General features: G+C 48.5%; 1 protein-coding gene across 1 annotated transcript in view; it reads left to right on the top strand.

Annotated features, from left to right (window-relative positions):
- SH3BP4 (SH3 domain binding protein 4) overlaps nt 1-15,283 on the top strand; it is a 36,806-nt gene extending 21,523 nt beyond the window's left edge. The window contains exons 2-5 of the mRNA XM_030454601.1: nt 1,713-1,923; nt 4,513-6,875; nt 14,559-14,747; nt 14,996-15,283. Coding sequence (XP_030310461.1) covers nt 1,806-1,923; nt 4,513-6,875; nt 14,559-14,747; nt 14,996-15,220 — 2,895 coding nt within the window. The 5' untranslated portion in view covers nt 1,713-1,805 and the 3' untranslated portion in view covers nt 15,221-15,283. The remainder of the gene's footprint in view (nt 1-1,712; nt 1,924-4,512; nt 6,876-14,558; nt 14,748-14,995) is intronic.
- The last annotated feature ends 2,080 nt before the right edge of the window (nt 15,284-17,363 follow it).

Genomic DNA, 17,363 nt, shown 5'->3' with positions numbered 1-17,363 from the left:
AAAAAAAAACCTCCAAGAGCCTGCCTGGTTTCTGCAGGGTCTCTTTCAGGGGAAACTGTTTATGGTCTTAATGTACACACAGAACTTGGCATTAGTGCGAAACAGCACCCTGCCTACCACAGGGTGAGCTGGATGGGTGGTGGACACTGCTAGTTCACAAGATCACCTTTCCTCCCTTTCCACCAGCTGCTCTTTCCTTTTTCTTGCTGCTGATGCAGCATCAATTCCCTTGTGTCACCTGGCCCAGCTCTAATAAGCACAATCTTGACTCAAAGCCTGGGTTTTTTTCCTGGATTTAACTGGCTGCCAAGCCCTCTCCCCTTGAAATGCTCCCAGCAGGACCCAAAGCAAAGCTTTCCTCAAAGGGAAGAATCTTTGCACACCAGTTCTGCCTTCCCTTTTCTGGCTGGAGCCTGGTGCATCCCTTCCAGCCAGCCACATTCCTGGCATACCAGCCCAGGGGATGGCTTGGGAAGCATTTCAAGCAGGCTGGAGTATCTCCTGCTTAGGCTCTCTCTTGCAAATTTCCTCTTATTACATTCCAGAGATGGGAATTGCACAGAGCTATTTTTAAGATTTGTCAGCTCTTTGCATCCAGATTGGAGTTTTCTGGCAGGTTGGAAGAGACCAGAATGTGAGGATGCTGGATGGCAGGATTTACCAAGATGATGCCAGGTACCTTGGATTGCCTACATGCTTCCTGGTGCAAACCTGGAGGAGCAAATGCTCAACCTCTGTGCTCTGGCAGTTGTGCCTTCACCTGGCAGAGAGGCACCAGGCTTGCCTGCTCTTGGCCTTTCTGGCCACCCTCCAAACTCCAGAGGACACGGGTGACATCAGACAAGGTCTTACCAGCGCTTGCATCAGCCACAGTGTTGGCAGCTGAAGGGTCGGTGTGTTCTGTGGGCAGGGGGTTAATTATCCTTGTGGGTTAATGGATTAATTTTCCTCTCTGCTCTATCATTCCATGCAGCTGCTATTCCACAGGGTTTCTAGAAGTCTTTTTGCAAGCCTTTTGGGGGTGGGGAACAAAACAAACAAAAACCAAACACCTTTGTTTGCTTTTTTTGTTTTTTTAACTTGAGTGAAGCAGGGCAGCCAGTGCAAGGAGGGATGTTTCTTTACCTGGTCCCTTCCTGCCTGGCTGGGCAAAGGGTAGGATGCAGGGAGCAAGTGATAACAGCCAGTCCCTGTCCCAGGAGATCCTGGTGTTGTGGTGGGAGAGTGATGACCCAGCTGAAGATGCAAAAATCCTGATCCCCTGGGCCCTCCATGCTCACTAAGAACTGCCTGGGGCACCCACAGCACCTGAATGCTTGGTGGTTTTATAAATATTTATTACAGCAAGATGCAAGTGCTCTGAAGGCTCTTATGAAATGGGGAGAAGGACCAATTTATGAGCCTGTGAGCAACATATTCCCAAATAACTCTTAAAGTTATTTAAGACTGGTACACAGTCGTGGGCCGCAGAAGGATTGTGCAAGAGTCCTTCCTATTCAGAGCCCTTGGTGTGGTTTGTAAGCTGTGCCGTGCTTGCTGGGAGCACCCAGTCTATCTTCCAATATGCTTCAAGGAGAACACGAGGATCTTTTCCTCTACCCCCCCACAGGGTGGGCATCACGCATGCCTGTGGAGGGTTTCGTAGGTCTGCCGGTGGCGTGTTGGGACCCGGAGCCTTTGCTAACGTGCTGGGGTTTGTTTTTCTCCCCCAGGCAGGTGACTCTGGGGTTCCTGTAGCTGGTTTTGCTGGCGGAGAGGTGATGTTGGCCTAGCAGTGCCCAGGAGCAGGGGTCAGCGGGACGGCGATGGCAGCGCAGAGGATCCGTGCGGCCAACTCGGGCGGCCTTCCCCGGTGCAAGTCGGAGGGGACCCTCATCGACCTGGGCGAGGGCTTTGCTGAGACCAACCTCTGCGATGTCAAAGGTGCAGGGGGACCCCCAGGGGATGGGTGGGGACGATGCTTTCTCCTCAATTACAGAATCATACAGCAGTTTGGGTTGGAAGGGACCTTTGGAGGCCAATGACTCAAACCCCTGAAGTGAGGAGAGACCTCTTCAACCAGATGAAGTTTCTCTGAGCCCCACCCAGCCTCACCTTGAACACTTCCAGGGATGGGGCAGCCACAGCTTCCCGGGGCAACCTGGGCCAGTGTCTCATCACCCTCAAAGCAAGGAATTTCCTAAGATCTCATCTAAATCTCACCTCTTTTAGCTTGAAACTGCTCCCCATCCTCCTGTCCCTCCATGCCCGAGTACAAAGTCCCTTCCCAGCTTTCCTGTAGCACCCTCAGGCACTGGAAGATGCCCTAAGGTCTCTCCAGAGCCTTTTCTTTTTCAGGTGGTACAACCCCAACTCTCTCAGCCTGTCTCCATAGCAGAGGTGATGTAGCCCTCTGGATTGTAGGGTGCATCCTCTTGCCCATGGGTCTGCACTGATAATTAGCAGGCAGCAGCTGATGAGGAAGTGCAGCAGGTGCTGACAGACAAGTCCATGGATGCAGGGACAGCTATGGACCTGTCACTAAGAGATCCAGCAGCCAAGAGAGGTGGCAGTAACAAGGCAGTTGCAAGGGTTTGTTTTCCCTTTCCCCAGTGCTGGGAGCTTCTGGATTGCTTAATTAACCTTTTTCTTCCTGCTATTACTTTTTTTCAGCTGTATTTGCCTTACCCAGCATAAAAGCTGTGTTCAGGTGAGACGGGAATTGTTCCCTTGGCAGAAACAAATTCCAGGAAATAAATCCAGGTGGAAGTTAGCAAGGAGGGCCTTTAAAAATAAACATGCAGAAAAGCAATTGCTTTTGCAGGTGTAGCAAGAGACCCGAACATCAAACACTCGCTGCAAATTAGTTTGTTCTTAATGGGAAAATAGGAATTGCTGATATTCTCCATGGGGTTTGCTGGTTTCAGCACATCCCTGTTAACTCTGCCAGCTGTGTGCAGAGCCTGGGGACATGGGGATGGCCGCTTGCCTGTCTGATCTGAAGGGATGGGGAGACCAAAGATGTCCAGTCCTCCACACGAATGAGTTCCTGATGGCTTCCCCACCAGGCTGCCAAAGCAGTTTCAATACAGAGTCTAGAAGTAGTTTTATGCTGAATAAATGTCCTCATAACTTCACCTGTCTTCTGCTAGAAGAGGATGTGGTTTAAGGAGGAGTTTTTAGTATGTGTACAAACTCTTCTTCCTTTTTGATCCCTGGTGTATATTTAAAGACTTTACTTGTCTGTGTCTTCCTTTGCCTTGCACTTCCCATCCAAGCAATACTGTGACCCTGCTGCTAGTGACCGCATGGATGCACAAGTGCATCTGCCAACCCTTCATCCCCAATGTTTTAGAGGCTTTCTGTGTTTCTTAAATCCCCCTTTTTGCCCCAGAGAGTCCTCAACTCTATTGAAACAGGTGCTGTCCCAGTCTCTCCCAGCCTTCATTGCACATCCAGCTTTCCTTGTTTTCTTTGGTCTATCAAGCAAGGTAATGGACATTTGAACATTGAGATAACATCATCTTTGACTTCTTTCTAGGGTTTTTTTTGTGGAAATAGGTCCTAAAAGTAAGAGCAAAACCAGCAAATAGGGTGACAGTGTGAGTATCTGTCATTGGGACTGTTGAAGGGGGTACTGGAGGTGCTCCCAGAATCGTGGCAGGAGGGTGATGCTGTGCTGCTTTCTGAGGATTCCAGCTACATGCCCTCCTGTACAGATGGAGTTAAGGTTTGTTGAGAAGCTTTGAAATGTAGGTGCTGTGAAAAGGATTGAGATGCTGGGGTATTTTGACTGGTGTGACATGAAAAGCCAGTATGATATGCCCAAAGTTGTTTCTTGCAATGAAACATGTTTAATGTGTGCATTAGAGGGGTTATGGCAGAGCCAGGGCACTTCCAGATGTACTGAAAGTTGAGGTGGGTCTATGTTACCTTGGGTTTTCTCTTAACCATAGAGTCATAGAATGATTTGGGTTGGAAAGATCTTAAAGATTATTTAATTCCAATCCCTTGTTGCTTGGGTTGCAATCCCCTGACAGAGGGATTAGAACTAGATGACCTTAAGGTCCTTTCCAGCCCAAACCATTCTGTGATTCTATGATGGATGCTTGTACATTGTTCCTTAGGGATTTAGTGAGGCTGTGGGACACTGGTGCCTCATGCAGGATTGGCTGCATGAAGCACTATATCAAGGGGGAGCCTTGTTGCTGAGGCACTTGACTGCATCAGGAGGATACCAAATTGCTGCTTCTCCTGTCTTGGCTCCTGCTGCTCTTCCTGGACACATCAGTTCCCATCCCCGTAGGTCCTGAACCCTTTGGGAAAGAGGAAGGTGAAAGTATCAGAAGTAGCAGATGGAGAAATTTTCTTTAAAAATTGGGTGGGGAGGGAAATACCTGCAGGTTTGGGAGGTTGTAATACTACTTCACTGCTTAAAGTAACTTGGCTTTCTGACCTGAAAAAAATGTTTGCAGGAGTGTTGCATCTTGGTTGTGGATTGCTTACAGTGCTGTTTTCTTCTTGTCTTTGCAGTGCCTTCTCCTAGTGCCTTGCTGGTTGACAATCCCACATCTTTTGGGAATGCGAAGGAAGTTATAGCAATCAAAGATTACTGTCCAACTAATTTCACCACTTTGAAGTTCTCCAAGGGAGACCACCTTTATGTCTTAGACACGTCAGGAGGTGAGTGGTGGTATGCTCACAACACCACAGAAATGGGTTACATCCCTTCCTCCTATGTCCAGCCTGTGAACTACCGCAACTCCTCCTTGACAGACAGCGGGATGATAGACAATCTACTGGAGAGCCCTGATGAGGGGGTCAAGGAGTTGGAACTGCTTGGAGAATGGACTGACACAAAACGAAACTCTGCAAAAACCTACAATAACAACCCGTTCTTGAATGGAGTCCAGATGAACCCATTTCTGAACGGGAATTTGCAAACAGTGCCCAACTCGGACCAAGAGTCCAGCTCTGGTGTTGCTGTTGATTTGTTGCTCTTTGACACGGGGGCTCCTACTTCAGCAGTTTCCAGTTTGGCTGCCAATAGTAGCCTGGGTAACATTTTTGATGAGTTTCCATCCACGAACAGGCTGGATCTGGAAGAGCCTGTGAGAAGGGACAATCCCTTCTTCAGGAGTAAACGCTCTTACAGTTTGTCTGAACTGTCCATCCTTCAGGCCAAGTCAGATGCTCCTGCATCATTGGGTTTCTTCAATGGCTTGAAGTCTCCCACCCCAGAGCAGTTCCAGAGCCGGGAAGATTTCAGGACAGCGTGGCTGAACCATAGGAAGCTGGCTCGGTCTTGCCATGACTTGGACTTGCTTGGTCAAAATCCTGGCTGGGGACAGACTCAACCTGTAGAGACCAACATTGTCTGCAAGCTGGATAGCTCTGGTGGAGCTGTTCAGCTTCCAGACACCAACATCAGCATCCACGTGCCAGAGGGCCACGTGAGCCCTGGGGAGACACAGCAGATCTCCATGAAAGCCATGCTGGATCCACCGCTGGAGCTGAACAGTGACAAGTGCAGCACCATCAGCCCTGTCCTGCAGATCAAGCTCAGCAATATGGAGGTGAAAACCTTCATCATTCTGGAAATGAAAGTGTCAGCAGAGGTGAAGAATGACATCATGAGCAAGAGTCTGGTAGGACTGCAGTGCCTGCGGAGCGACATGAAGGAAGGGCCCTACGTGCCGATGCAGCTGAGCTACTCGTACGGGGACACGATCCAGGTGCAGCTGGAGAACCTGGAGCCTTGCATGTACATCGCAGCTGTAGCCCAGGGGCAGAACATCCTCTACCCTTACACCGTTTGGGATTACATCAGCAAGAAGATCACGGTTGGCGTCTACGGCCCGAAACACATTCACCCTTCCTTCAAAACCGTCGTGGCCGTGTTCGGGCACGAATGTGCACCCAAGACTCTTCTGGTGAACGAGGTCACGAGGCAGTCCCACAGCCCAGCTCCTGTCGCCCTCCAGCTTTGGGGCAAGCATCAGTTTGCTCTGTCCCGTCCTCAGGACCTCAAGCTCTGCATGTTCTCCAACATGACCAACTACGAGGTGAAAGCCAGCGAGCAAGCCAAAATCGTGCGAGGCTTCCAGATGAAGCTGGGCAAGGTCAGCCGCCTCATCTTTCCCATCACTTCCCATGATCCCAACGAGCTCTCAGACTTTACGCTAAGGATACAGGTTAAGGATGACACGGATGCCATTTTGACCCAATTCTGTGTCCAGACACCTCAGCCACCTCCGAAAAGTGCCATCAAACCGACGGGGCAGAGGCGGTTCCTCAAGAAGAACGAGGTTGGAAAGATCATCCTTTCACCTCTGGCTGCCACCACCAAGTATCCGGTTTTTCAGGACCGGCCAGTGTTGAGCTTGAAGTATGGCAAGCTGCTGAAGACAGTAGTGAGGCAAAGCAAGAACCACTATTTGCTGGAGTACAAGAAAGGAGATGTTGTAGCCCTCCTCAGTGAGGAAAAAATCAGGTTAAAAGGGCAGCTGTGGACAAAGGAGTGGTATATTGGCTACTACCAGGGAAAAATAGGCCTTGTGCACACCAAAAATGTACTGGTGGTCGGGAAGGTGAAGCCCAGCTACTTCTTTGGGCCAGATCTCACCACCAGTCTGTTGCTGGAGCAGATCCTGAGGCCCTGCAAGTTCCTGACCTACATCTATGCCTCCGTAAGGACTCTGCTCATGGAGAACCTCAGCAGCTGGAGGTCCTTTGCTGATGCCCTGGGGTACCTGAACTTGCCACTCACTTTTTTTTGCCGAGCAGAGTTGGACAGCGAGCCAGAGCGAGTGGCTTCTGTCTTGGAGAAGCTAAAGGAAGATTGCAACAACACAGAGAACAAAGAGAGGAAATCATTTCAGAAGGAGCTGATGACGGTGAGTCTGAAGTCTGACGAAGGGGGGAGGTGTCTTAATTCCCTGCCATACAGAGTGATTATGGTGAGCTAGGAGGTGTAGGCTTCCTAATTCAGTCTGTAGAAACTGAAGTCCATCTTTAAGGTCTTCAGGCTGCTCAGCACAGCCAGGTGGAAGTTCAGCTTTGCTTGTTGGATGTGTTGGTTGGTGGGCTCCTGGTTTAATGGGATCATGGACATAGATGAGTAAAACAGAGAAATACCATGTGTATGTGTGAGGGAAGCCATTAGGGCTGTTCTGGAAGGCAGCTGGTCTGAAGCCCTTCAAGTTCAAGGGGATTTTGGTTTGGAGTTTTCATAGCACTTGCCTGGGCTCTCCTGCTGGGTCTTCACATTTTAGCCTTTGATGGAGTTACCTGAGAGCTGCTGGTCTCAACCTCAGCGTCAAACTGTGCCTCGTTGAAGGCAATACTGATGGAAAACTGGAAAAAGGTCAGAAAAGGCAAAAGCTTTGCCTGTGCAGAGGGTGCCACGTACTTCTGCATCATTGGTGGGGCAAAGTGTTCTTGAGGGGAGGTTTACAGCTGCTGTGACAGGTGATGCTACACCTTTGCCTTCATGAAACAACCTCATATTCCTCTGTAATAACATCAGGTTGTGTCTGCCCCCATTGCTCTTAGGGTGGAAACTCTGAGCTTGGATGTTGGATGCTTTGTGTCCAAATGTGGGTCGTGTTTGCTAATTGAAATGTGGTTTGCTTCTGTTCTAGAAGGTGTCTGGGGCAGTGTAGCCTGCAAGTATTTCTAGCTTGCCATTAGGAAGTCTCATAAGAGGAATCACCTTCATGATAATTTCATTGGAAAAAGCCAAACAAAAGGCAGAATGAAGTGTTGCAGTTCTCACCTCCTAACAGTTTCTTCCATTGAAGCACAATAACCGAGTTAAAGCAAATTGTGTGGTTTAAGATGCCAGCTGAGTTAAGGGATAGTGACAGCTCGGCTTGGGGATGATTGGCACAGGCAGCAGCATGTGGAATGAAGTTATGAGTTGGATGCCTGAGTGCAGAGGACTGGAGCCAAATGAAGTATCTCCTTTCCCAATTTTTAATAAGAAAGGGGAAATTTGAGAACAGAGTAGGATGTTTAAGGCATTGTGAAGAGTCCAGAGCATTTTGTGACTCATGGAAATATTTTCTGGTGTGTTCCCAGTGCTTGGGTAGCACTTTATAGCTTATGAGGCACTGTTTCAGCTCCAGCTCAGCCTGGTAAAATGCAGGTGCCAGGTTGTGCCACCAACACTGCCTCTTCTGATGGTCACACACAGTTGTTCTGTCTGTCCTTTCCCCCCTGTGGCCATCCCAGGAGGGAAAATACCAACTGTGGTAGCCAGGGTTAGTGTGGTTGCCTCCTTTAATCATTAGCCTGAGTGGGTAATGGGATGAAACCTGACTTCCACTTGCTGGATGCATTTGAGGGCTTCATGCTGTTCCCCTCACCACTTTGCAAACATGTCAGGGTTTCTTTTATCTATTCCCTTTGTGTCCAGGCACCCCAGGCTGTCTGTAGGTCATGGAAAAATCCATGCCAGGCCTCAGCAGGGTGACAAAAGGAACAGATAAGGCTCCTGGATACTTTGGACCAGCAAACTCAAGGGGAGGGCTGCAAGCTTCACGAAAAGATCCCACTCCCCAGGGGTTGGCTGGAGGGCAGGAGTTCCAGAGCAGGTTTTATTTTCCTTGTTTGAATGGAGGCTAATCCTGAGTGTTGGCTCCATTTCCTATTCTGTGGGAGTCTAAGCCTATATGAGCTCCTTTCCTAGAAGACAATGCTGCTTCTAAAACCCTTGCTGCTGGCAAATCCTCCTTATGGAGAAATTAGATCGAGCCTCCTTTTGAAAGCAAAAATTTTTTTAAGATGTTTCTGGGGAATGACAGAAAGCAGTGATTTATTTTATTGTGTTTAAATCTGATTTTATTCCTAACAAATGGACTCACTTTCTGGTGTGCTTGCAGGAGGTTGGGTTAAGCTCTGATTTGGCCATTTCACCTTAAGATTGGTTGTCTTGTCTCCAAGGGACTGTGAAGGGGAAAAGCAGTAAGCACCCTTATCTGACTCAGTGTTGAGTACACAAAATAGCAGTGGCAGAGGTGTGCACCAGCAGCCAAGCGTGGAAGAGCCCAACTGTGATGCCTAGTTAATCAGTAATCTGCATTTAATTATTATTTTCTAATCTTGCATTAGCAACAGTGTATGAAGGTAACTGGGGAATGTTGCTCAGAAGTTAGTTACCAGAAAGAGAAACCTCCCTCTCCCCTCTCTCCTCTCTGTCTTTCCAAAGTTGGCAGCAGACAGATGCTCTTGATAAAAAAGGATCCACGAAGACCTCGTGTCAGATGGGCCACAGGTACCAAGCCACGTAGTGACCTGGTCCTTGGGAGCTGGAATTTGACCTGTGCTAAGACACAGCCTTTCTCTGGCTGGATTTTCAGTGCAGTGTTTTGGTAGAGCTTTGTGTTTATCATCCTTTCCATCAGGTGCTGCTGTTAGGAAACACCTAGGTCTTTGGGGAATGCCACCTGGCATAATGGAAATGATGAGTTTTTTCTTTTCCAAACCACTTCTAGAGATCATGCAGAAGATGCTGTTGGTCTTTTTCTCCCCCATTATTTTCTGTCATTTATTAAGAGTGCAGCTATCTGCATGTTTCCTTTCTTTTACCAAAAGATACTGGTGGTCTGTGGTGGGTGCAGACCCCAAAATGCTGCTGGTGAGCTCAAGCAATACTCAAATGTCCTGTAGATTGGGGCCTTCATTGCTTGGACCTCATTCTACCTCATCTGGAGTATGGCAGCTCAAGGTTGCTCATGTTTGGCTCCTCGTGCTCCTCCATCCCAAAGCAGTCTGCTGCCTGATGGTTGTCCCTGGGCTGAATTCAGGTCCAGGGAGAGAGCTCAACTCTTGATCCCAACAACACAGATCATTCCTGGACATTGCACCATGCTGAAGTTGGTGGGGATGTTTTCTGGAGGACCTGTATGGCCTGGCATAGCCAAATTGCTTGCAGCCCAATGGGCTTCCAGTGAGCTCTTTTCATGCACAGTACTTGTAAGTCTTGCCCTGCACCCCCGTCAACTAATAGAAAGCTGCAGAAATGCCCCTGACACCTGTCAGTGGGCTCTACAAGACAAAACCACTTTTACTTTCTGGGGCTGGCAGAGAATCTTTCCAGACTTCTGTCCCCACTGCAGCATCTGCAGAATGCTCCCCTGCAAAAAGAAAAAAGATGCCTGCCCTTTTATTGATGGTAACTTCCCCAGGCTATCTGGGAGTGTGGCTGATGGCCCTTAGGGTCATTTCTGAAGTGATGCCTGATGTACCCTGACACACAGCTGAGCCATGTCAGGGATGTTGCCCCACAGAGCCTGTGTTTTAACTATTTTAGGGGGAAAAAATCAAGACTGCAAGTGTGGCTGGTGACTTTGAGGGGTGCTGACAGCCAAAAGAAGTGAGTGAAAGAGATGTTTAAAGCAAATGTTATTTTGGGGAGGGGAGCCCTTGTAGAGCCAGCTCGTTCAGGCAGAAAACCTGATCTCTGTCCTGGAGAGGACAGTGGGGCTGGTGCATGAGCATCTTCTCACCCCTCAGTGATCCTTTCCTGTTGCAGATTCTTGGTGGATCGTGTACCATGCTTGGTGGGCACATGTGAACTTGGCAATGCTTTCTGCTCCTCAGGCAAAAGAAAAAGGTTTTTACTTCTTTAGATTATAGATTCATTATTTTGGTTGAAAAAGACCTTTCAGATTATTAAGTCTTCAGTGTTAACCCAGCACAGCCAAAACCACCACTTAACCATGTCCCTCAGCGCCACATCTACATGACTTTTAAATCCCTCCAGGGATGGTGACTACCACTGCTGTGGACAACCTGTTCCAGTGCCAGATGGGGAAGAACCACAAGCACTCCATCTGAGACAACTCCTGCAGTGCAGAGGGGTCAGGGCTCCATTTCTGTGCATGGGAGAGCAGGCAGGGTTGGAGGCTCACAGAATTGGTTGTGGACCATGAAGGTTATGCTGATGGGCACGGGCAGGGATGGCAACATATCTGTAGGTGGTTTCAGGGTCTCCTCTTCCTTCTGGCTTTGTTTGCTTGCTCACAAATGCAGTTTTCCATTATTAGAGGATAGGAAATGGGATTCTGCTTTTCCAAGCTGGAATGCAAATTCAGCCTCCCCTGGATGTCTTTCAAGTGGAGACACTTCTGTGCTGCTTTGAACTGGGATTTGAATATCAAACCATCTCCTTTGCTCACTGGTGGAGCCAGCTCAGAGTTGCTCTGAGGTTAATTAATGCTTTGCAGGTTAATAAATGCTTCAGAGGGTGCTGGCAGGGCACAGCCCAGGTCACATCTCAGCAGGGAGCAGAGCTGGATGCACAGAGATGGAGACACACTGGATGGATGCACCCAGGAATGCTTGTCCAGGCAGAGGAAGGGTGGAAGGAAATTGAAGTGTAATCCCAAAAGCACCTGCTGGAGGGATTAAGTCTGTTGTGAGCCCAGCTAATTCCAACTGGACAGTCAGGGATGCCAGGAAAACCCTTGTGGATTTCATGGGTTTCTGTGACACAGGGAACAAGTTGTGCCTAGGCCAAGAAAAAGGTGTTGACACTGTTACCACTGATTCTCCCCCTTTGACTCTGAGCTCAGTGGCTGTGTCCTCCCTGCACCCTGTCCCTGGCTGGCTTTAGTGCTGCCCTTATCACCCATCACCTCTTCCCATTCCCGTAGGCTCTGTGTTGAGCCTCCCCAGCTCAGATCTCCAGAGGCAGAGTGCAGGGAGGAGCTATTTCTGTGGCCATCAGTAGGATTCAGAGCTAATATACTGTCCCAGAGAGAGCAATTCAGCTCTTCCAAAGCTGTTGCTTTGTGTGCTTATGCAGCTCTCCATTACATGCCCTCCCAGCTATGTTATTTGATGCCATTTACTTGGAGCAGTAGAAGAACAGGAGAATCTGCCTCCTGTAGCTCTCTTCCCCTTAACCCCTGTGGCACAGCTTGCTCCCAGTGGCCTCTTCTGCTGCCTGGACCTGTTTGGCCTCTGGCAAGTGATGAGAGTGGCTCCTTTAGCCTGCTTTGCTACATAACAGGTTGTTTTGGGGGTTGCAGACAGGTGATGGAGCCACCTGGAAGAATAGGCTTGAGGATGCTGAATCTGCCCTTCCTTAGGACCACTGGAAGTCTTTGCTTGCAGAGGAGAGGAGCTGGGATGGGGGGGTCAGGTGGCTTTGCTGGAGAGGAGGTGTTTGTGGCACTAGTATGAGATCTAAATGCTGCTTAATTCCTTTTTTGTTATTTAAAAAAACCCACAACCCAATCAACTAAAAACAATCCAAAAGACCAAGGAAAACCAACAAAATAATGCTTTTTAAAATGTATTTTCCTTGTTTGCTCAACAAGAAGGGTTTTTACTTCTCTCCTGGTGCAAGAAACCTGTGTAAGCACTTGAGGAGCTAACAAACACTGGATCTGCATCTGGAATTAGATTCCAGCCCAGCTTTAAGCTTTAAACAGATACTGGAGAAATCAACATGCATTTGCTTTGCAAATTGCTGGAAGAGTTTCAGATGTTTCCCCCAACTGCCCCTGTGGAAAGATTTAACCCTTCTTCTGGTTTTCTGTCCAAACCTGTGTTCCAGGAGAGGATGTCAGGACCCACAGCATCAGAAAGTGGGCAGGTTCTGGCTGCACTTGGCCCACATCATCTATGTTTCTCTAATAGAAGTCCCATGTTGTTGTGAAAGTGTAGGTGATGTCCTCAATGTGCCACTGTGGTTCCCTGGGTGCTCACTTGTCTGCAGCATCCCTTGGGGCTGTCCTCTTCATCCCCCAGCTGTGGTTGACCTTTGTTGAAGTGAGATCCCCTGTTACAACAGGGACCTTGTCTTGTTCACCCCTCTTGGAGCCACCATCCTGAGTCTGCTGGTACCATGACTCTGGATCTGGAGAACAAGAGGCTACTTAGCATCCCATCATTCAAGGCATAGCCTGGCATCCATTTCCTTGATTTCCATGTTTTAAGAAGGAGGTGCCTGTTTCAAACCACCTTCCTGTAGCCACTTGAAGTTAGAGGTGGGATTTGTCCAGGGATTATGGTTGCTGCTGAACTTTGGTGAGTGATTCTGTCCTCTGAAAATTGCCACTTAGACCCCTCCTTTCCTGGGCTGCCTTGTGTGTTTTTCCCCCCTGCAGCTTGCTTTCAACTATGAGCAGATGTTGATGTCATTTAGTACCTGAGGACAGGAAACAACACTGCTCTGTTTTTTTCTGGGTAAGTTACTGCTCCCTAGAAAACAGGGAGTGCTGCAGTTCCTCTTCCCAGCTCTTCAAAACCATTTGTGAAATATCTCAGCTTTTACATCAATACATGATGCAGAAATAGGTGGTTACTGATCTGGCAGAGGAAGGCAGAAGAGCTGTGATGTCCTCAGCTAGAACATCCCCAAGCAAAGCAGTGGTCCTGTGATGCTGCCAGCTGGCCCTTTGCCTGCATCTCCTACTGAGGCTGATGTACAGGTCTCATTGCCAAAATGTTCTGGTTGGCCCATACCCACCCATCCCTGCTGAAGGATGGTGTTCCTCTGGCCTTGGAGCAGCAGACTGCATGGGCTGGGCTGGATTAGTTACCTTCACAGAATCAAAGAATCATTTTGGTTGGAAAAGACCTTTCAGATCATCAAATCCAACCACTAACCTAGCACTACCAAGGCCACCACTATACTGCAGGCATCAGCACCACATCCACGTGGCTTTTCAATCCCTCCAGAGATGGTGACTTCACCACTGCCCTGGGCAGCCTGTGCCAGGGCCTGAAAAACTTTTGAGGGAAGAAATTGTTCCTTGTATTGTTCCTCTAAACCTCCCCTGTCACAACCTGAGGTCATTTCCTCCTGGCCTGCTCACTTGTTACTAGGGAGAAGAGACTGACTCCCCCATCCCTCCAACCTCCTTTCAGGGAGTTGTACAGAGTGAGAAGGTCTCCCCTCAGCCTCCTTCTCTCCAGGCTGAACACCCCCAGTTCCCTCAGCTTTTCCTCACAGGACTTGTGCTCCAGACCCTTCCCCAGTTCTGTTGCCCTTCTCTAGACACATTCCAGCCCCTCAGTGTTCTTCTTGTGAGGGGCTCAAAACTGACCCCAGCATTCAAGATGCAGCTTCACCAGTGCTAAGCACAAGGGGGCAATCCCTGCCCTGGTCCTGCTGGCCACACCAGTGCTGATACAAGCCAGGATGCTGCTGGCTTTCTTGACCACCTGGGCACATGCTGGCTGATACTCAGCCAATGCTGACCAGCACCCCATGGTCCCTCCCTGCCTGGCAGCTTTCCAAGCCTTGATTAAAGGCATCTGTTCTTCTCAGCCCTTGGGATGCTTTAAACTGCTTGTGGTGGCACCTGAGCATCTTGAGGGCTTGCCTGGAAAGTAAAGCTACACTGGCCAGCCAGGGCCACAAGCCTCAAGGGTAGGGTGCTGTGTTCAAATAATGGGATTACTCTTCTGTCGAGCCTGGTGGCCTCATTTCACCAGCTGTCACTGGAAAGGATTTGAGAAAAAAAAAAGTTATGAGGGCTTTCTGATGGACTTGCCTGCATGGTTTTTTTTGAGTCCCCTGCCCTGACTGTCTTGTTTGGTTTTCCCCCCCCATCCTTCAGGCCCTGCTGAAGATGGACTGCCAGGGGCTGGTCGTTCGGCTCATCCAGGACTTTGTGCTGCTGACCACAGCTGTGGAGGTGGCCCAGCGCTGGAGGGAGCTGGCTGAGAAGCTCACCAAGGTCTCCAGACAGCAGATGGATGCCTACGAGGCCCCACACCGAGACAAGACAGGGGCAGTGGACAGTGAGGTGAGAGCAGATGGGGCTCAGTCCCCAGGGGTCCTCCTCCTAAAGTTGTGGATACTCCCAGAGGATGTTCTTCTGGAGCACCTTTCGGGAGATAATAGGGATTTGAGTGTGGTGGGGAAATACAGGGGGTTGTTTTTCTCTGGGAATGTAGTTTTTCTGGGATGGGAGTGCTCTGGGGATGGCATCACTTGCTCTCTGACCATCCAGCTCAGCTCTGATGTCCCCTTCACTCTACCCTGTCACCCCAGGCCATGTGGAAGCCAGCTTATGATTTCCTGCTCACCTGGAGCAGCCAGATGGGTGACAGCTACCGTGATGTGATCCAGGAGCTGCACACTGGGCTGGACAAGATGAAGAACCCCATCACCAAGCGCTGGAAACATCTGACTGGCACCCTGATCCTTGTCAACTCTTTGGACATGCTGCGGGCAGCTGCCTTCAGCCCACAGGACCACGAGGATTTTGCCATCTAGCTCCTGTGGTGATGTTTCCACCCAGACCTCATTTCCTGGGTTTTTTTCCTGTGCTTTCGCCCCGTCCCCTTTTTTTTTTTTTTTTTTTTTTTTTTGAGGCAGTTGACTTTCAAGGAACCGGAGGTTGCACTCCCTGGGTTTTTAGGGGCCAAAGTTGGAAGTTCTCCACCAGGACTGGAAATCAGCAGGAGACATCTCTCCTTGACAGGAAGGCATCCAAAGAGTGATGGCTTTTCATACGGCATTGATAGAGTTCAACTATTTCTTACTTAAAAACTTTCAAAGGGGCAAAGGGATGGGATGGGGATCGTGAGGGAGATCACATTTTTTAGGCATTTACAAATAAAAATCTAATTTTTGTAAAGAGCAGTAAAGGTTGTAACCACTCTGGGGGAAAGAAGCTGTGGCTGGTTTTTACATTGTAGAAACTGCTTCTAAATTATCATTTTTTGAGATGAGCTTGAGTCACGTGAATGTGTGTTCTTAGAGGAAGCACAGTAAACACCCTTCCCCACTGCCATGGTCAGACTCTGGCAGCCTCCCAGATCCAACTGTAAAGCACAAAATTGGGATGTTCTTAAGCCCAACAAGCATCTTACACCAGAAAGGAGCTGTTTTTTCTTATTATGCACATGTCCTAAGACCCGTTTGGTTGATTTTTTTTTTTGTTTTATATTCATGCCTGAAGGGCCAGGAGATGCTCATTTCCCATTTCCAGATGCAGGGGTACCTTTTTTAATGAGAAGTGCATCATCCCACCCAGGTGCTGTAGGACACCTTTGGAAGAAGGTTTGGGGTTCAGCAGAGATCTCCTTTAGAGATAGACCAGGATGGTAAGACTGGCCCACCCTGCCATGGCAGTGCATTGCTTGTGCTGCTCTTCTCCAGGTGCTCCTGCTCTGGAAAAGAGGTAAAAAAGGGGAGGAAATTGTTGCCACACATATATCCCTTTACACAAAAGAAGGAAAAGAGAAAATGTTTCTCCTAGTTTGAAATCTGAGATGTGTTACATGGTTTAAAGCTCATTGTCACTGTTTGCAGAGGGATTTAGCTGTGGTTCTTCAAGGCTCCTAAAGCCCAGGTTAACTTGTAAATAATCTTTGCTGTAAAACTGGTGCCATTGAGCTAAATATTTGCAGCACCAAGTGCCCATATTTTTCCCCACTGGTTTTATAGCCAAGTTTTTTGAATGACCTTCCCTCCTCCTTGTGCTCCCTGGCTTTCAGATTTTTTCTATGGGAGGGAAATATTTTTGCACAGGAATGTTATTTTAAGTGCAAAGTCTCTTTGTAATGAAACTGCTACCATGGAAAGGTCAGTTGTTACAGGATGATTTTCTTTCAGGTTAATCCAAACAAAAATGACTGGGAAAGGCACCTGGCAGATCATGCTGGCACCACAGCCTTCTGAGGGAACAGTTTCCTCTTCCCAAAATCATGTCCCCAGAAATGGTCACTCTTGATGGACCTTAATGGTCCATCTTGATAGCACCTAATGGAGTGACCTTAATGGTCACTCTTGATAGCACCTTAATTTCTCCTTAAGGGAGTTTCCTATGCAACCTAATGTAGCACAGAAAGGGTCTGTCAGCAGCTGAGCATTCTCTTTCCCTAAGGCACCCTAAGAGCACATTCTTCTATGCCTGGGCAAAAATCTCCACTGCAGTGAGGAATTATTCCTGCAGGAGCGTGCGTGCAGGAGGAGGGATGGCTTGCTCCCTGAAGAATTTCAGCTTTTTTATTTTTTTTTTTTTTTTTTTACCCCCCCACCATGATTTTTCTAACTACCTCAGGTACTTTATACCCAGCTTCACATTTCAGCAGCAGCCTAAAATGTGCTGTGGCCTCCCCAAGACCTGTGGGAGCACATCTGACATATTTTGGGGCAGGTGGGGTGACCACCATGTTAATTTGTACCTATCCTCAGTCCAGAAGTCACGTGCTGGGACAGGGCATTTGTCCTTTGGGTGCCTTCTGCCCACTCAACATCAATCCCTTCTCCAAAAGCTCCATCTGGGCTTTGCATTACCACCCTTTGTGCAGTACCTGGTTGTTGTACTCACAGGTTCATGTTCCTTTTTCTTTATTTTTAAAGAAAAAAAAATTTTGGAAAAAAATTATGATTAAAGCTGTTACTACTCCAG

The sequence above is a fragment of the Calypte anna genome, chromosome 7 (assembly GCF_003957555.1).
Source record: "Calypte anna isolate BGI_N300 chromosome 7, bCalAnn1_v1.p, whole genome shotgun sequence".
NCBI classification, from domain to species: domain Eukaryota; kingdom Metazoa; phylum Chordata; class Aves; order Apodiformes; family Trochilidae; genus Calypte; species Calypte anna.
Note: the sequence above shows the minus strand (reverse complement) of the source record. Positions and strands in the feature narration are given on the sequence as shown.